General features: G+C 34.6%; 4 protein-coding genes across 5 annotated transcripts; 1 reads left to right on the top strand and 3 right to left on the bottom strand.

Annotated features, from left to right (window-relative positions):
• Window positions 1–738: 738 nt before the first annotated feature.
• LOC111384236 (protein PLASTID MOVEMENT IMPAIRED 1-RELATED 1-like) lies at window positions 739–5,190 on the top strand. Its single transcript, XM_023008497.1, has 3 exons — window positions 739–1,010; window positions 1,573–3,802; window positions 3,929–5,190. Exons 2-3 carry the CDS (start codon window positions 1,596–1,598, stop codon window positions 4,941–4,943), a joined length of 3,222 nt encoding a protein of 1,073 aa, XP_022864265.1. The 5' UTR covers window positions 739–1,010; window positions 1,573–1,595; the 3' UTR covers window positions 4,944–5,190.
• A 456-nt stretch (window positions 5,191–5,646) lies between these two features.
• LOC111384244 (probable WRKY transcription factor 50) lies at window positions 5,647–7,791 on the bottom strand. Of its 2 annotated transcripts, none has more exons than XM_023008504.1 (3): window positions 7,341–7,791; window positions 7,073–7,217; window positions 5,647–5,972 (listed from the first exon to the last, which is right to left on the bottom strand). In XM_023008504.1, exons 1-3 carry the CDS (start codon window positions 7,588–7,590, stop codon window positions 5,846–5,848), a joined length of 522 nt encoding a protein of 173 aa, XP_022864272.1. In that variant the 5' UTR covers window positions 7,591–7,791; the 3' UTR covers window positions 5,647–5,845. The 2 variants fall into 2 exon arrangements, with proteins under 2 accessions (XP_022864272.1, XP_022864271.1); XM_023008503.1 differs by having other exon boundaries at window positions 7,073–7,220; window positions 7,341–7,779.
• A 3,494-nt stretch (window positions 7,792–11,285) lies between these two features.
• Window positions 11,286–12,153, bottom strand: LOC111384243 (17.3 kDa class II heat shock protein-like). The gene has a single exon (XM_023008502.1). The coding sequence runs from the start codon at window positions 11,965–11,967 to the stop codon at window positions 11,494–11,496; it is 474 nt and encodes a 157-aa protein (XP_022864270.1). The 5' UTR covers window positions 11,968–12,153; the 3' UTR covers window positions 11,286–11,493.
• Window positions 12,154–14,290: 2,137 nt separating this feature from the next.
• LOC111384245 (18.8 kDa class II heat shock protein-like) lies at window positions 14,291–15,186 on the bottom strand. Its single transcript, XM_023008506.1, has one exon. It carries the CDS (start codon window positions 15,002–15,004, stop codon window positions 14,534–14,536), a length of 471 nt encoding a protein of 156 aa, XP_022864274.1. The 5' UTR covers window positions 15,005–15,186; the 3' UTR covers window positions 14,291–14,533.
• Between the last annotated feature and the right edge of the window lie 11 nt (window positions 15,187–15,197).

The raw sequence follows: 15,197 nt of genomic DNA, 5'->3' as shown, positions 1-15,197 counted from the left end.
TTGACTGAAAACCTCAATTATATGAATAAGAGATTCATGCTATTGATCTTATTATTAATGTCATATGTGATCAACGATTAAAGATAAATAAAAATTTTCTTTCTCAACGCACGGAACTTGTGAAAAAAATTAGGAAATAATTTTATCAAACCTTTTTCCGTTAAAATAAGAGAATATTTTTTTATGCAAACTAAGAACAAAACTGGCATTGAAAAACTTGAAACATTTTTCTTTTAGTTTTCGGAAAGTAAGGAAATTGATATCTAGAAATATGATTGGCTAGGTCCATTCATTAACAAAATTAAGATAAAAACTTATAAAATCCCTGTTATATTCAATTAAAAATAATTGAACATGGGAAAAACATGATAAAATTTTTCATATATCGAACTCTTATTCAATATGACATATTTTGGAGTGTTGCAATAATTTTTTGAATAACATTACTCATCATGCTTTCATCAAAATAGCTAAAAACATAATATGCAAGTGAGAACTTCTTTCATTACTTGGGGTAATTACATGAACAAGATTAGAAATAAATTTTTACGTTCGATTTTGAACAAGAAATTTTAGAAGTATTTATTTCAGATATGACCAAAAATCCTAATTTCTCGTGAATATTATACGAATATGAAATTCAACTTTGAAAATGCAAAACCCGTCTACTCAAAACTTCAATGAAATTGTGAAAGATCCGATAGAAATAGAATTATAAGTTTTTTTCAATTATGTTTTACGTTTTTCCAACCACAATGGGCAATGGTCCCAGGTAGCCTATAGCACAAGACCACCATCATTTCTTCCTTTGTGAGACAGGACCTAGAAAAAAGAATAGAAAACTCCTCCTTGCAGCAATCCAGTGGTGGCTCAGCCGTGTCGACAACGCCATCCCCGATAACATACCGGCCTAGCTCAAAATCAGTGCCAACAAATTCCATTCTTGCTTCTGCTGAACGCTGAACCCAGTACCCAACCTCGACTTTGCTGATTGAATTTGCTGATTTCTTGTGAGTTTCAAGTTTTTTTTCCTTTTTCTTTTTCTGTGTTTCTTGTTTTTGTGTCGGGGATATGCACGATTAATTAATTCTTCGTGTTTCTGTAATGGGTGCCTGTTATACGTGCTTGTATATATATCTGTAACGTCTATATGTGTGGTTTTAATCCAAGAACGTTGAAGATTTCTTGACTTTGTGCTTATTGAACTGTTTGGTTTAGTGGAAAATAAAATGTTGAGCGAAGCATGAATGAGGGATTTTGACTTGAATTTTTCAATTTAAGTAACTATGTGAATCGACCAAATTATCTTCACTTTGCTTGGGAAGGAAAAAAAAGGGAGGAATCTACTAATTTTCTTCTAAAAATCATTTACAGAATTCTTGATTTTGGAAATAAAAGATCCCAAGCAAAAGAAACGGATTCAAAAGGCCTAATTTAGCTGCTATCTGGACTTGCTAAATCAGAATAATCATTTTTCCATTTTATAATCTTTCTATGGTGGTTTGTCCATTAACAATCAATTGTGCAGATCATTTTGAACTTCTGACTGTTATCTATAATTGTTTCTTAAAGATTTTGCTTTGGGATTAAAGAGGATGTCATCTGAAGTTGAATCCTGGAAGAATTATGCTGAAGAATTTAACAGTGGACATTTATTGCGTGATATTGAGGAACTTAGCAAAGCACTTTACTTGAACCAAACTCTGCCTAAATCATTAAATTCATCACCAAATCATCGCCCTGACGTGGCAGCTAAAACTAGGTCGCCGGAACGAAAATCTGAAGTCGTTATTCGGGATTTGTCATATAAGGACAAGAAATCATCAATATGGAATTGGAAGCCCTTAAAGGCTTTGACCCACATTGGTAATCGCAGGTTCAACTGTTGCTTCTTTCTCCACGTGCATGTTATTGAAGGTTTACCTTCAAATTTTGACGGCCTTAGGTTGTGCGTAACGTGGAGGCGCAAGGGGCATCTGTTGACAACTCGCCCTGCTCGGGTCAGTGAAGGAATGGCTGCGTTTGAAGAGACTCTAATGCACCGGTGCACAGTTTATGGTAGTAGAAATGGCCCTGAACATTCATCAAAATATGAGCCCAAGCTCTCCTTACTTCATGTCTCTGTGATTGGGGCACCGGCACATGACATTGGGAAGCACTGGATTGATCTAACAATGTTGCTTCCTCTTACTTTTGAGGAGTTGGACGAGGACAAGAGGTGCTCAGGTAAGTGGACTACAAGCTTTAAGCTCACAGGCAGGGCTAAAGGTGCCATGCTAAATGTTAGCTTTGGGTTTTCTATTATGGGGGTTAATTCATTTAAACCAGGTTGTTATGTAAAAGTTCCTAATATTGTGAGAGAAAGAAGACCACTAGCAACAGACCATCTTGCTGATTTTGATGGAAACAGCCTACATATGCTCAGTAGTGTACAAAGAAATTCACGTCAAGGATCACATCGTCAGTCCCGGTCTTTAGATCTTCAATTTCTTGAGGAAATTTCCCCAAATTGGAATCCTCCCCAATCTGTTAACCTATTGTATCGGACAACAGATGAGGTGAAGATGGGAAACTCTGAGGAGTTTGATTTCTTTCATGGAGATATAGAGTCCCTTACCTCAAAGTCTGGCCTGTGTTTTGAGTCTGGTGATGGAACTACCATAAATATGTTTGATGATACTGAGTTTACTGTAATTGAGCAGGGTGTGGAAGTATCTTTGAAGGATCAAGAGAAAATGGGACAATATGCTTGTCAAAGTTTTGACAGTTCAGTAATTGAAATCATTGATGTTGCTGAGATTTTGGAGGAAGAAGGCGTCGTTTCTAATGAGAATGCAGCTCGGAATTCGAAGCTTGCAGTAAATGGTAATAATTGTAATAAAAATGCCAAGGATTACGGTGATTATAAAGAAAGTATCATGTGCTATAAAAAACCAACTGGCGAAGAACTTGATTCATTGCTATATATAAGCAAGCAGGACGAGCTAGGGAATTACAGGAAGACAATGTCTAGTTACAGAGGAGGGAAGTTTGTAAAATCACATAGCTTGGATGATGTTGCAGAATCCATAGCCAATGATTTTCTCAGCATGTTGAGCATTGAGCAAAATCCAGATGACGAAGTTTCTGATAGTGGGCCCGAGTCTCCAAGAGATCGCCTTTTGCGACAATTTGAAGAAAACACCCAGGCTTGGCAAAACTCCATATTTGATATTGGCGTAATGGAAGAACATGAATATAGTTGTCTTGCTCCTAACGGCTGTTCAAATGATTTTGATTTGTCATTCACTATTCAGGAAGGCGAAAGGAAGCATGGTAGTGGAAACCAGTCATTGATGAGTAAAAGAAATGCTAAAAGGCTCGAGAACTTGGAAACTGAAGCTTTAATGCATGAATGGGGTCTGAATGAAGAAGCTTTTCTGAATCCTCCACGCACTAGCTCTGGTGGATTTGGAAGTCCTGTCTATATTCCAGCAGAAGAACCACTGAAATTACCTTCTCTTGGAGAAGGCCTAGGTCCAATTATTCAGACAAAGGATGGTGGGTTCTTACGGTCAATGAATCCATTGCTTTTCAGAAATTCCAAAAATGGTGCCAGACTAATCATGCAAGTGTCTGCTCCAGTTTTGTTACCTGCAGCAATGGGATTCAGTATCATGGAGATACTTCAATGCTGGGCATCTGAGGGAGTTGAAAAGATGTCTGCTCAGGCAAATGAATTGATGCCTTTGGAAGATATCACAGGGAAGACAATACAAGAAGTGTTGTCGGAAGTTGAATCTAGATCAAACGCATTTAAGAGGTCGTAAATTTCCGTTATTGACATTGAGAAATTAAATTAAATTCTGCAGCAATTCTATTCTTAATATTCTGATTCTAAAGCATTTTTTCCCTGTGTTTCTCTTCTATACATTTCTACAATGTGCAGATGGACTTTGCAGCACGAGAAATGGCCACTTACACAGGATTTGAATACCCTGCTCTCATGCTCAAATTGCAAGGATATAGAGTCAGATTATGTATGTTATGAAGATCTTGTTCCCTTGGCATTAACAAATATTGAAACTCTTTTAATTGAAGGGCTCAAGATTCAGTCCAACATGCCAGATCAGGAAGCACCTTCAAGCATTAGGGTCCAATGTGCTGGGAAGTTGGCTTTCTTAGGTAAGAGTGTTCAACTCAGCAGGGACTTTCTTGATGTTGATGAATTAATGAATTACTCTGTGTCAATGGAAGAATGGTTGAGACTGGATGCTGGAGATTTTGATGTTGGAGATAAAATTAACGAAAGAATTGTGAAAATCTTAGCAGCCCACCAAGCCAAATCCATAGAATGGTGTAGTGGACAATTAAGAAGGGATAACGGAAGTTGTGGTGTTTTTGGTAAAAACTTCACAATAGGTCTAAAAGTGCAGCTTAGGAATCCTTTTCGTAATTATGAAATGGTTGGTTCCTCAATGCTTGCTCTAATTCAAGTAGAGAGGGTTTATCCCCACCTGCGACGAGAAGAGAATGGAGAAGAAGATGGTCAGGACAATCAATTGATTCAAGAAAGGATCAATTTCGAACAAAAACAGAAGGAAATCCATGAACACCACGTTCCTTGGTTTAAAATATTGGACGTCCATCTTGCCGGTCTGAATGTTGAGCTTAACGATAAACAGCTTTGGGGAACCAGAAGACAACATCAATCTGGATCCCGTTGGTTGTTTTCTAGTGGAATGACTGCTAATAACAAACCATCAATCTCCATTTCAAATGCAATTGTAAAATCATCAACACAGATAACGAGGAAGGCATGCCCTGGAGATGTGTTGTGGAGCATCTCCTCTAATGTTCAAGATGCAGCAGCTACCTGGGACGAAGCTGTTGCACTAAATATTTATGTAAGAAATCCTGATATTCATTTTCCAAATGAATTTGTTAGATCTCCGAGATGGTAGAATGAGCACAACTTTTGGTGGGACTATTCAAGCTTTTGTTTTTGCCAGACGCTTTAGTCTGGGGTTAATAAGTTAATAGCATTTGTACTTTGTAAAAGAAACTGTGCAAATTAGCTCAACATAACAGAACTGTACATCCATTTTAGGAATGTAGTCCAGTTCATTTTAGCATTCTTTTATACAACGAAAAAGTTTTTGCTATGGTCATAATTTTTTCTTTAATATATACTCAGATTTTGTTTATACATCCACTTTGAATTGTTCTTGTTGGATTTTATTAATATGAATGCTCTTTAGTTTTTGTTTATATCCATGATATATGCCAATTCTGCATTTTGTCTCCTATAGCTGTAAACTTGTGGCCAAGACAGTGTGAGGCGATCATACATGCGTTTTCGTTAAGGATGGATACATTTTGGCTGGAGATAACTAAGCTTTTGTCTAAATAAGTATTGAATTAAGCCCGTCTGGTACGAATTAAAATTTGATTTTAATTTAAGTTTAAATCAAACAATCAATATTAATTACATCTTTCATGGATCCCACAACTTTTCGACCACACATTTCAAATATATCTATCACAATCTATTAAAAAATTTAATTTTAATTCCCGTCAAGCACCCTATTAAAATTCGAATTAGTGAACTTTTTAGCTTGGCCGAACATACTCCCTGTGAAATTTTTTTATCAGCCCACTAAAATCTGTTTTTATATTATATCTGATAAATATTCACTTGGAATTTACATAAATTCTGCAGGGATCTAACATTACCAAATGCCCTTCATACATTTTCTTATCATCCCATTACCTCTTAAATACTAAAAGATAGCTTGGAGTATGGCTAAAGAAGGATCAAGTTCATAACTAGGAACTCCTTGTGAAGTTATTTCAGAATTTTCTATTAGAGCTGCGGACCTTGGTGGTTGTGGATGCCCTCGTACGTTGTTACTACGTACCTCTGATCATCTTTGTCTCTTTCAACTCGCTTCTTTACTGTGCAGCCTTCAACTGAACACTTATAATAGTTCCTGTTTGATTACATGATACGGTAATTAGAGCTCGACTCTTTCACAAACGTTCTCAAGTCAACACAATAAATAGAGAGTCCAACATTTTTTTTTCCGACTAATCCCTGTCCAATTTAAAAAGTAGTCTGTATATAATAGTTGAAGCCCAAAACGAAAACTTAATGAGCCCATTTCACTCAAACTCAAACCTAACCCAGACATCCGTCTCCATCTATTTTCTTATTTTTGTGTCGTTTTATCTACCACCACTGAGCAGTACTCATTGCCAGGTTTATTAAGAAAAATAATTTGCATTCCCTTTCAGTTGAATTTAAATCTTTTTTCGTTTTTTTTTGGAGGATTTTGATTTATTTATTTATTTCGGAGGTGGATTTGTGATTTTTTTTTCGAAACTGAGCCCCTGTTTGATTTTCATTCTTTTCTTATTAAAAGGAAAAATATGACCGTTATCTATCACATCAAGCCATCAAATTTTAATTTTTATCTCTTGTATGGGATCCGTAACGACTATATTTTTTATTCTCATTCTTCTCTCATTCTTTAAAAAATGAGGAACAAACGGGAGCTGAAATTCGTTACAGTATTTGAAAAAGAACTAGAACCCTTTCTACGAAGTCTTACAACGTACTCTTCATCTTTCACTTTATCTTAGAGCTGTAAATCATTTTTCCGCTTCTTTTTTTTTTGTATAATATTTATTTGATGAAAAGTACCAGAACCCTATGTGAAATAGTGAATTAGAGAAGTAATGACTGATGAAGGTGTTTTGAATAGAAAAGGATTAGTTTCGGCCTCATTTTTCTTTATTCTGATATAAGCTCATGGTTCAAACAGAAAACATAGTTCTGGACCTTTCGATCTTTAATCTTCACTTAATTGTTTCGAATTTTTGGATGTAGATATCCATTGTTGCACCAGTAAATGTTTATATCTTGAGATGCATTTGTATCATATGTCTATGTTTGAAATTCTCGACCCAAATAAATAATATCTTTTGATGATTTTTTTTCTCCCGATAAATTTTATTACATTGATTTTCCTAAATTTTAGCCCCCTTTACCAAAATCTTGAATCTGTCCCTGATAGAGATAGTTGAATACCTTGGATTTGGGCTGTTTTTCACCATCTTTTTCCCGTACTTCCTCCATTTGAAGCCATCATCCAGTATCTCAATCTCTGATTTCGTTTTGAAAGCAACCTTGTCTAACTCTTTCAATTCTTTCTTCTCCCTGCGACTCCCTCCACCTGCTAGTGACACAAACCCAATACAATAAAATAAATAAATAAATATATATATATATATATATATATACACACACACACACACACACAAGCATTTTTAAATAATGACATTCAAGACTTGCTTACTGCTACTATCTCCTTCAAGATAGACACTACTGTTTCCACTGGAGTTAGCAACTTCATTGACTGTATAACCTGGATTCTGAGGTTCACCCGACTCAACAAACGCTGGATCTTCCTCAATCCAGTCATCGAGCTCGAAGAAATCAGAAACTTCGAAATTCGTCTCGGGGACGGTGTACTCACTCATCGGAGTGTCACCGGGAATGTTTGCGTTGGGATTTTGTTTATCCATGCTTATCAACTGAACTTTCATGCTGTTTATATATCAGCTGGGGACACTTCCTGCTTCCTAGTATGTCGAAAGAAACTTCGTAGGAACTTCTTGTTGCTTAGCAGCGGTGGCCAAGTCACTTAAATGTGTAACATCACAAAGAGTTGGAGGCATGTGCGAAGACTTTCAGATTTTGGTGTGAAATCAACCAACACTCTCGTGCTTAGACCAACCCAATCCCAACGGGTGTCGATATTCCGTTCAATTCTCATACTAAACATTTTATTTTAATTTTTTTTTTTTGGGAAACCGTACGTTGAGGTTCATTGTTTTAGATCTTATGTGAAATGAAAGAGACATCCCTGTGACTTAAGGCAAAGTTAGCAGACTCAGTATTGGACCACATTTTTTGGTCGAAATGATTAAGGATGACAAGTTAAAATTTTAAATAATATATCATTATCTATGGATTATGGTATCAGGAAATAACCTGGAAATCGAAAGTTTGGGTCCACTTTTGATCAGCCGTGACGTAGCGCAATACTAAAAGTAGTGCATTCCCGTTGAAATAAATCAGATTATGCCGTTTTATGGGTTTTGAGAAAGATGCTTAGCCCTGTTTGGTGGGGTTTATAATCAGATTTTTAATAAGTTTTTTTGATAAAAGTTAATGAAATATACTATTGAAAAGTTATGAATTATATAAAATATGTGTTTAAAATTAATGATTGACATTGATTTAGATTAAAATCGTGATTTTAATTCCTACCAGACAGGGGTTTAGTGTGAATGTTCGACTTTATAAACATAAGAGTTTGGACTTTCTTTTACGTCTTCGATATTATTCAATATTTAGTATTTAATCCTTATGCCAAACATAATGGTGGTGCTACCTATACAAATTAATTTTTGTGGCTAAATTGACTTGCGTATGTGCACATCAAGTTTTCATGTGTACATTATCTCAAGTGGTTAATCAAAAAGATTAATTTTTTATTTTTTCTTTGGCAATTTTCGGTTTTATTTGAAGCTCAAATGTCTTAAATACTTAATTCGAAGATTGAAACTCCATAAAACGGGTCTATTATGATCATTTGTTTTATATTTTAAATTATGAACATTGCCACATATATATCAAGGTTTACATAATGTCACATGATACTCTATCATTTATCAACTTAAAACGCTGTCAACTTTTTCATCCAATTTTTTCCGTCCACATTGTTTTCGGTAACGACTTATGTAATATTTTTATGTACAAGTAGCAAAATCCAACATATTGTCCAATTCTTTGCTCCATTATGAATAGGATATTTGATAAGCTTCTAGGAAGGAAGACGAGGCCAGATTTCAATTAGGAAGTCCAGTCAACAAGTCAATAGGAGGTCAATTGGGCAACTTTTATTAATTTACGAATATTCTGTTTTCTACCGGCACTAGAATTATACATCAACGACTCAACGGAATAACGTATGGGTTCTCAACGACTCATTCTTCTGTTTTTAAAGCCGCTAGACCCAATATCCACAAAGAAATTTTTATTTCTGAGCCAATAGTCACCTTAAATATAAAATGCTTTATATATATATATATATATATATATGAAATTCAATAGACTCTTATTTAACTTTTTAGCATAGAAAAATAAAATTATATTGATTACATTTTATAAGAGGAGAAAACAATATGTTGTTGAAAAAAGGCAAAATGAAGGGCTAATTTTTTGGTGAATTTTGAAGATGAATATATTTTGTCAACTGACTGCCGAGTGTATTTCACTCGTACTTTAGAAACCGTCTAAATTTGATATTTAGCTCATTTCTATGAGTTTTAGAGCGTTCTAATGTGTTTTTTGATTTGTGATATAGGTTGATGAAATTGAAGAAAATAAATAAAGTTGGCAAAATTGGAGAGGTCTAAAGTGCAAATACTCAGAAGTTGTGTCGGACCTCACAATGAAATTCGAGAGTGCTATGAGTCAATTGGATAATGAAAAAAGACAGAGATTAAGGGGGCGTTTGTTTCCTATTCTTGTAAAAATAAGAATGAAAAATATATCAGTTATGGGTCCCACACAAGAGATAGAAATTTAAATTTGGTGGTTTGATGTGATGGATAACGATCATATTTTTCATTTTAATAGGGAAACAAACGGGTGCTAAATATAATCAAAATATGATCATTATTTTAAGTAATCTTTCAAACTTGTTTTGATATGGTTGAATTCGTCACCATATCCATCATTAGATTAGTTTAAAATCATTAATCTTATAATTCGATTTTCAAGATAAAATAAGAGTTATTGAATTATAGTACTAGTAGAATTTGAATTACAGTCCATGTAGGTTCGACATTCTTAACTCCATTAGTATATTACAAAACATGATACTGTACACTTGCAGCATAAATCACTATCTAGAAAACGCGTTACACTGACGGATTTTTGAATTAAATCGACTAGAAGTCCGCCCACATTTATTAAAGATTTGGAAGCTTGCAAATTTCCCTTGTTTTAATTAATTGAAAGTTAAACATACTATTTTGCTATTTTAAAATTGATTAAATTATGATTAAGCGTCTGACTTCTAATTAATTAATTTTTGAATTGAAACCATTTGAGGACCCTTCAATCTCACAATTTTGAAGGGTCTTCTTGATCACTCTCCCTTGAACTTGAACTGGTCAAGAGATATGAATCCGCACTAGATCATGTCCTCTTCCCAATAGTTTGACATTGTCTTGGGGCGATTTTTGTTTTATGAGAGATTATGAGCTATGTTAATATTTAAAGGACTGAGTACAATCTGCATTGTGTTGAAAGGTTTGGTCTAAAAATTTCCCAATTTCATTTGGAGAGAGAGAGAGAGATGGCAGTCAGATGGAATGGTTTGACAACAATGATTCGAGCCCCACGTTTATTACAAACAAAAAGTTTTCAAAAGACCAAATCAGCCAAGCGCTAAAAATCAAACCAAACTCTCTAGACCAAACACCAAGATGAGTAAGAGGCTGCAATGCTGTATATGTATGCCAGGATAGGAAAATGCTTCTTGTATATAATTATTTATATAATATTTTACATATTGATGATGTGTCAAAATGTAAGTGAAGAAACTATTTGATTAATGAGATTTTGATCCACTTAAATTTCATCATATCATATATTGATAAATAGTAGTGTAAATTGTTATATACATTTAGCAAACCCGCCATGATGCTTTAGGATGTATCAATTGAAAAATAAATGATCCAATAAACTGTCTAACCCTCATATTAACAGTCACATGTTGACCGAGTCTGGGCACGTGACTAAATTACACAAACTTTAAATCCCACCATTTAACGATGTCTTATGAGTTCAGGCCTGTTTAGTGAGAATTAAAATCAAAATTTTGACAAATTTTTCATAAAATTTAATGGACTTTGTGGTTTAAAAAATTGTGAATCCCATATATTAAAATTAATTACTGATTTAAACTTAAATTAAAATCTAAAATTTAATTTCTAACAAACATTGTTCTAAAATTAGACTAAACTTCCCTTCTACATCGAAGAATATTTAGTTTTTGTACTAATGAATTTATTCCAGCAATTTTAAAGTGTTGAATTGTGTTTTGAGACGAAAATTATGTCAACTAGTAATTTACAAACTTTTTCAAACTTCAATGATCAAAACTCGATATTTTAAATTTAAGAAAATAATCGAAGACATAGATATAAATTAAATTCAGGAACCATTGAAACAATTAACTCCATAAAATCTCATTACTCGGGCTTAGAATTCAGATAACACTACCGGGCAAAACAAACATAAAATCTCATTACTTCCGCTTAGAATTCAAATACCGTACATAGACCACAATCCACATTATTACAATCCCAAACTTGGACAACTACTAGTAGCACTCATAATTAAAAATAGAAGACCCAGCTTAATTTCAACTTTCAAGCAACTTTAACCTCAATAGTCTTGGGATTCTTGGGTTCAGGAGGCGGCAATTTCTCTACAGTCACACTCAAAACCCCATCTTGACAAACGGCTTTAATGGAATCTACATTAGCATTTTCCGGCAGCACAAATTTCCTCATCAATTTTCCTACTCGCCTCTCCATTCTCACATACTTGGCGCCCTCTTTTTCCTCCTCCCTTTTTCTCTCCCCACTTATCACAAGCACATTTCCATCCTCAATTTGCACTTTAATGTCGCCTGATTTCAACCCCGGCATGTCGACCAAGAAGACGTAAGAATTTGGGTACTCTTTCACGTCAGCCGGAGTCGCCGCCATGGCCTTGGCGTCTCGGACGTAGGTTCTGGTTGGCCCAGTCATTGACTTGTCGGATTCTTCGCCGGTGGCATCGAGCATGTCGTGGACGGCGTGTAAGATGGGAGCGTCAAATCCCAGGAACCTGAAATCCATCGTTTCTTGTATAAAGACTAATCTGCTGTTCCTTGGTGCCTTTGCTTATTTTGTACTGCTGCTTCTGCTCAGAACAACTTGCATTGTTGGGATAGATGACTGGGTATATATACGAGAGGGATGAAAGAAGAATGAGAAGTTTCTGGAGGGTAATGGAATAACGCAGTGACGTTTCTAGGAGATTCTGTAATTTTGTTCTATACGCTTCCAGAAAGTGGCAGAATGCGATTAAAATCGCAAAGAAATCTCAAATGTTTTTAGAATTATATTGATGCCCTTGAAGTTTTAGCAATTCAGCATTGGCTCCTACGCGCTTGTCCTTTCTTGATTCACATCCTATGAAAAGTAAAGCAAAAATTAGGGCTGAGCTCTCAACATTTCCTTTATTGTAGCATTAGATCCGTAACCTTTAAAAGTAAAGTTTTGGCTCCCTAACTTATTCGGCGTTGTGAGGTCGTATCTTCACATGATGAAATATATTGAGGAGGCAACGACATATTAGATCTTCAATCGTCGAGATGAGGATTATGGCAATCGGATGAGAATGGATGGTAAAGAAATTCGGTTTTTTATCTTTAATTTTTCTACACAAAATTCCATGAAGCATTCGATTCCCATCAAGATTCGACCCTAATACTAGATAAAATATAAGCCATTTCACCCCTAAAATCTTTCTAACCAATTGATATCCTTGAACATAATAGTTACCCACTTGGCATGAATTGCCAACAAATTTGCTTTCAACAAAAGTCCCACCGAATAGGATAAGCCTCTTGAAGAATGACCATGTTGGTTGCACGATTTTGTCGTCCTTGGTTAACGAGGCAGTCTTGGAGCCTTGTTGCTTGTGAAATTTTACACCCTATTACGCTCTATAGATAAATGTATTAAGTCCATGTTTGATTGGCCTTGAATTCTATGGAAAATGGAAAATGAATTCCATTTTTCAATTTTTTTGGTGTTTGATAGAACATTTTTTTCACAAAATTTGATTTCTTTGTTTGTCTTGAAAATTGTGATTTTCCTGGTTTTTCAACCCATTGTTCATGTTTTTTAAACTTTTTTTTTACAATGGAAACAAATTCTAAGAATTATTGTAAAAAAATATTTCCTTTTAATTAACAATTTTCATGTAAAATAAAGTCAAATGAACAACAAAAAATAGATGATTTTCTCGATTTTTTTTTGTTGGTAATGTAAACAAATTTTATCTCCAATACCAGTAAATTTTATCCTTTTAATTGACAATTTTTCATGTAAAATAAAGTCAAACGAACACTAAAAATCACTTTTATTTTAACATTTTCCACGCGAAAAATTATAACAATCAAACACAATAATTTACAATTCACAGGAAAACAATTTCTAAACAATTCAATTCCTTGAATTTGTTTTGTTTTCAATTCAATTCAATTCCATCTTTATAATCAAACGGACCCTAAATAGAATGGAATGTCAAAACTTAACTTTTAAAGATTAGTGAATAAATCTCACGCTATCAAAGGGTTGGGAGCCCAACCTTATTTTTTCCAGAAGTGAAAGTAAATTAAAAGTTAACATGTTTGTGATACTTAGCTTGATACACAATGTGGTTTGAGGATTTAAAAAAATAATAATAAATAAAATAAAATAATAATAATAATAATAATAAAATAATCAATAGAGGAATTTCACCACCTTCGAAAACTCTAATCCACTTAGATAGCAATGGGCCATTTTAGGCAAGAACTTACTTGGATGATGTTATTGAAATAAATTGAACTTCAGTGACCAACATGAAGATTTTGCAATGCAACCTCGAGGTTTGTTTGACCTGTCATATATGTTGTTTGAATCTTTAAAAAAATAATAAATAAAAAATAAAAAAAATAAAAAATGAAAAATGTTGAACCCCAATCTTGTCAACCTCCACGGTCCTAAAATATTAGATGTATATATGTTGGTGATAATCAAAGCTTAATAACTCACATAAGGCAACAAAAATGAAGAAAAAAGAAAAGAAGCTTAATGACTATTTTTCGAATCGCGTGAGAGTAATTATTTAAAATATGATTTCATTTCACATAAATGTATTTTCAAAAATTAGGAAGAAGTTATAAAGAATACAAAAATAATTTATTTTTAAAATATGTGATTAAAATGAGTGCGAAGGAAAAATAATTACAGAAATTAAATCTTAATTACTCACAATAATATGATATTGTAAGATGTTAATGAATTCTGAGACAAAACTTTGACATTAGTGTTCTTTGAATTAATAATGTCAAACTATATAAATTTTAGTAATTATTTGAGATATGATTGGTTGATAATTAAAAAAAAATAAGAAAATGATAAAAATTCTGTCATTATTCAAAACTCGCTTCACTGGATAATCTAACAAACCTTTGGACATCACCGTCATTCAATTGTACATAAATTGAGCACTGATCAACCGTACATTAAGATTGCACAACTTAGGAAAGAAAAAAACAGACAAATGAAAATCTTGATTCGGCATAAAAGCAGATAGAAAGAGCAGCAGCAGAGAAAAACGGGTTTTAAGCTCCACTAGTTAAGTGTTCCCTTAACCAATCTTGACGTCAATGGTCTTGGGCTTCTTCGGCTCCGGCGGCGGCAGCTTTTCAACAGTAACAGTCAGCACACCATCCCGCGAAACTGCAGAAATAGCATTAGTATTCGCATTTTCCGGCAGCACAAACTTCCTCATAAACTTCCCCACTCTCCTCTCCATTCTCACATACTTCACTCCATCCTCTTTCCCTCTACGTCTCTCCCCGCTCACCACCAGCACATTGTCGTCCTCCAGCTGCACTTTGATCTCACAGGCCTTGATTCCCGGCATGTCCACAATGAAAACATAAGAACTCGGGTATTCTTTCACATCCGCCGGTGTCGCCGCCATGGCCTTGGTGTCACGGACGTAGGCTCTTGAGGGGTTGTTCTGTGTCGGTTTTTCGTGGTCTTCGCCGAAATCCATCATCTCTTGGAGGGTTGAGAGGAGGGCAGAGTCGATCCCAAAGTTCCTCAAATCCATTTCTGGGGAATGAATGAACGGTTTTGTTGAAGTCGAGAAATTGTCGGTTTGTATGTTAAAGTGTTTGATGAATTGATACTGCGAAAAAAGGAGAGGATGTTTCGGATTATATAGTGGTTTGTCGGACGATGGAATGTTACCGAGAGTTCTAGTTTGGGAGTATCATTATTTATGAGACTACATAATTGATAAT

The sequence above is a fragment of the Olea europaea genome, unplaced genomic scaffold (genome assembly GCF_002742605.1).
Source record: "Olea europaea var. sylvestris unplaced genomic scaffold, O_europaea_v1 scaffold2877, whole genome shotgun sequence".
Classification (NCBI taxonomy): domain Eukaryota; kingdom Viridiplantae; phylum Streptophyta; class Magnoliopsida; order Lamiales; family Oleaceae; genus Olea; species Olea europaea.
Note: the sequence above shows the minus strand (reverse complement) of the source record. Positions and strands in the feature narration are given on the sequence as shown.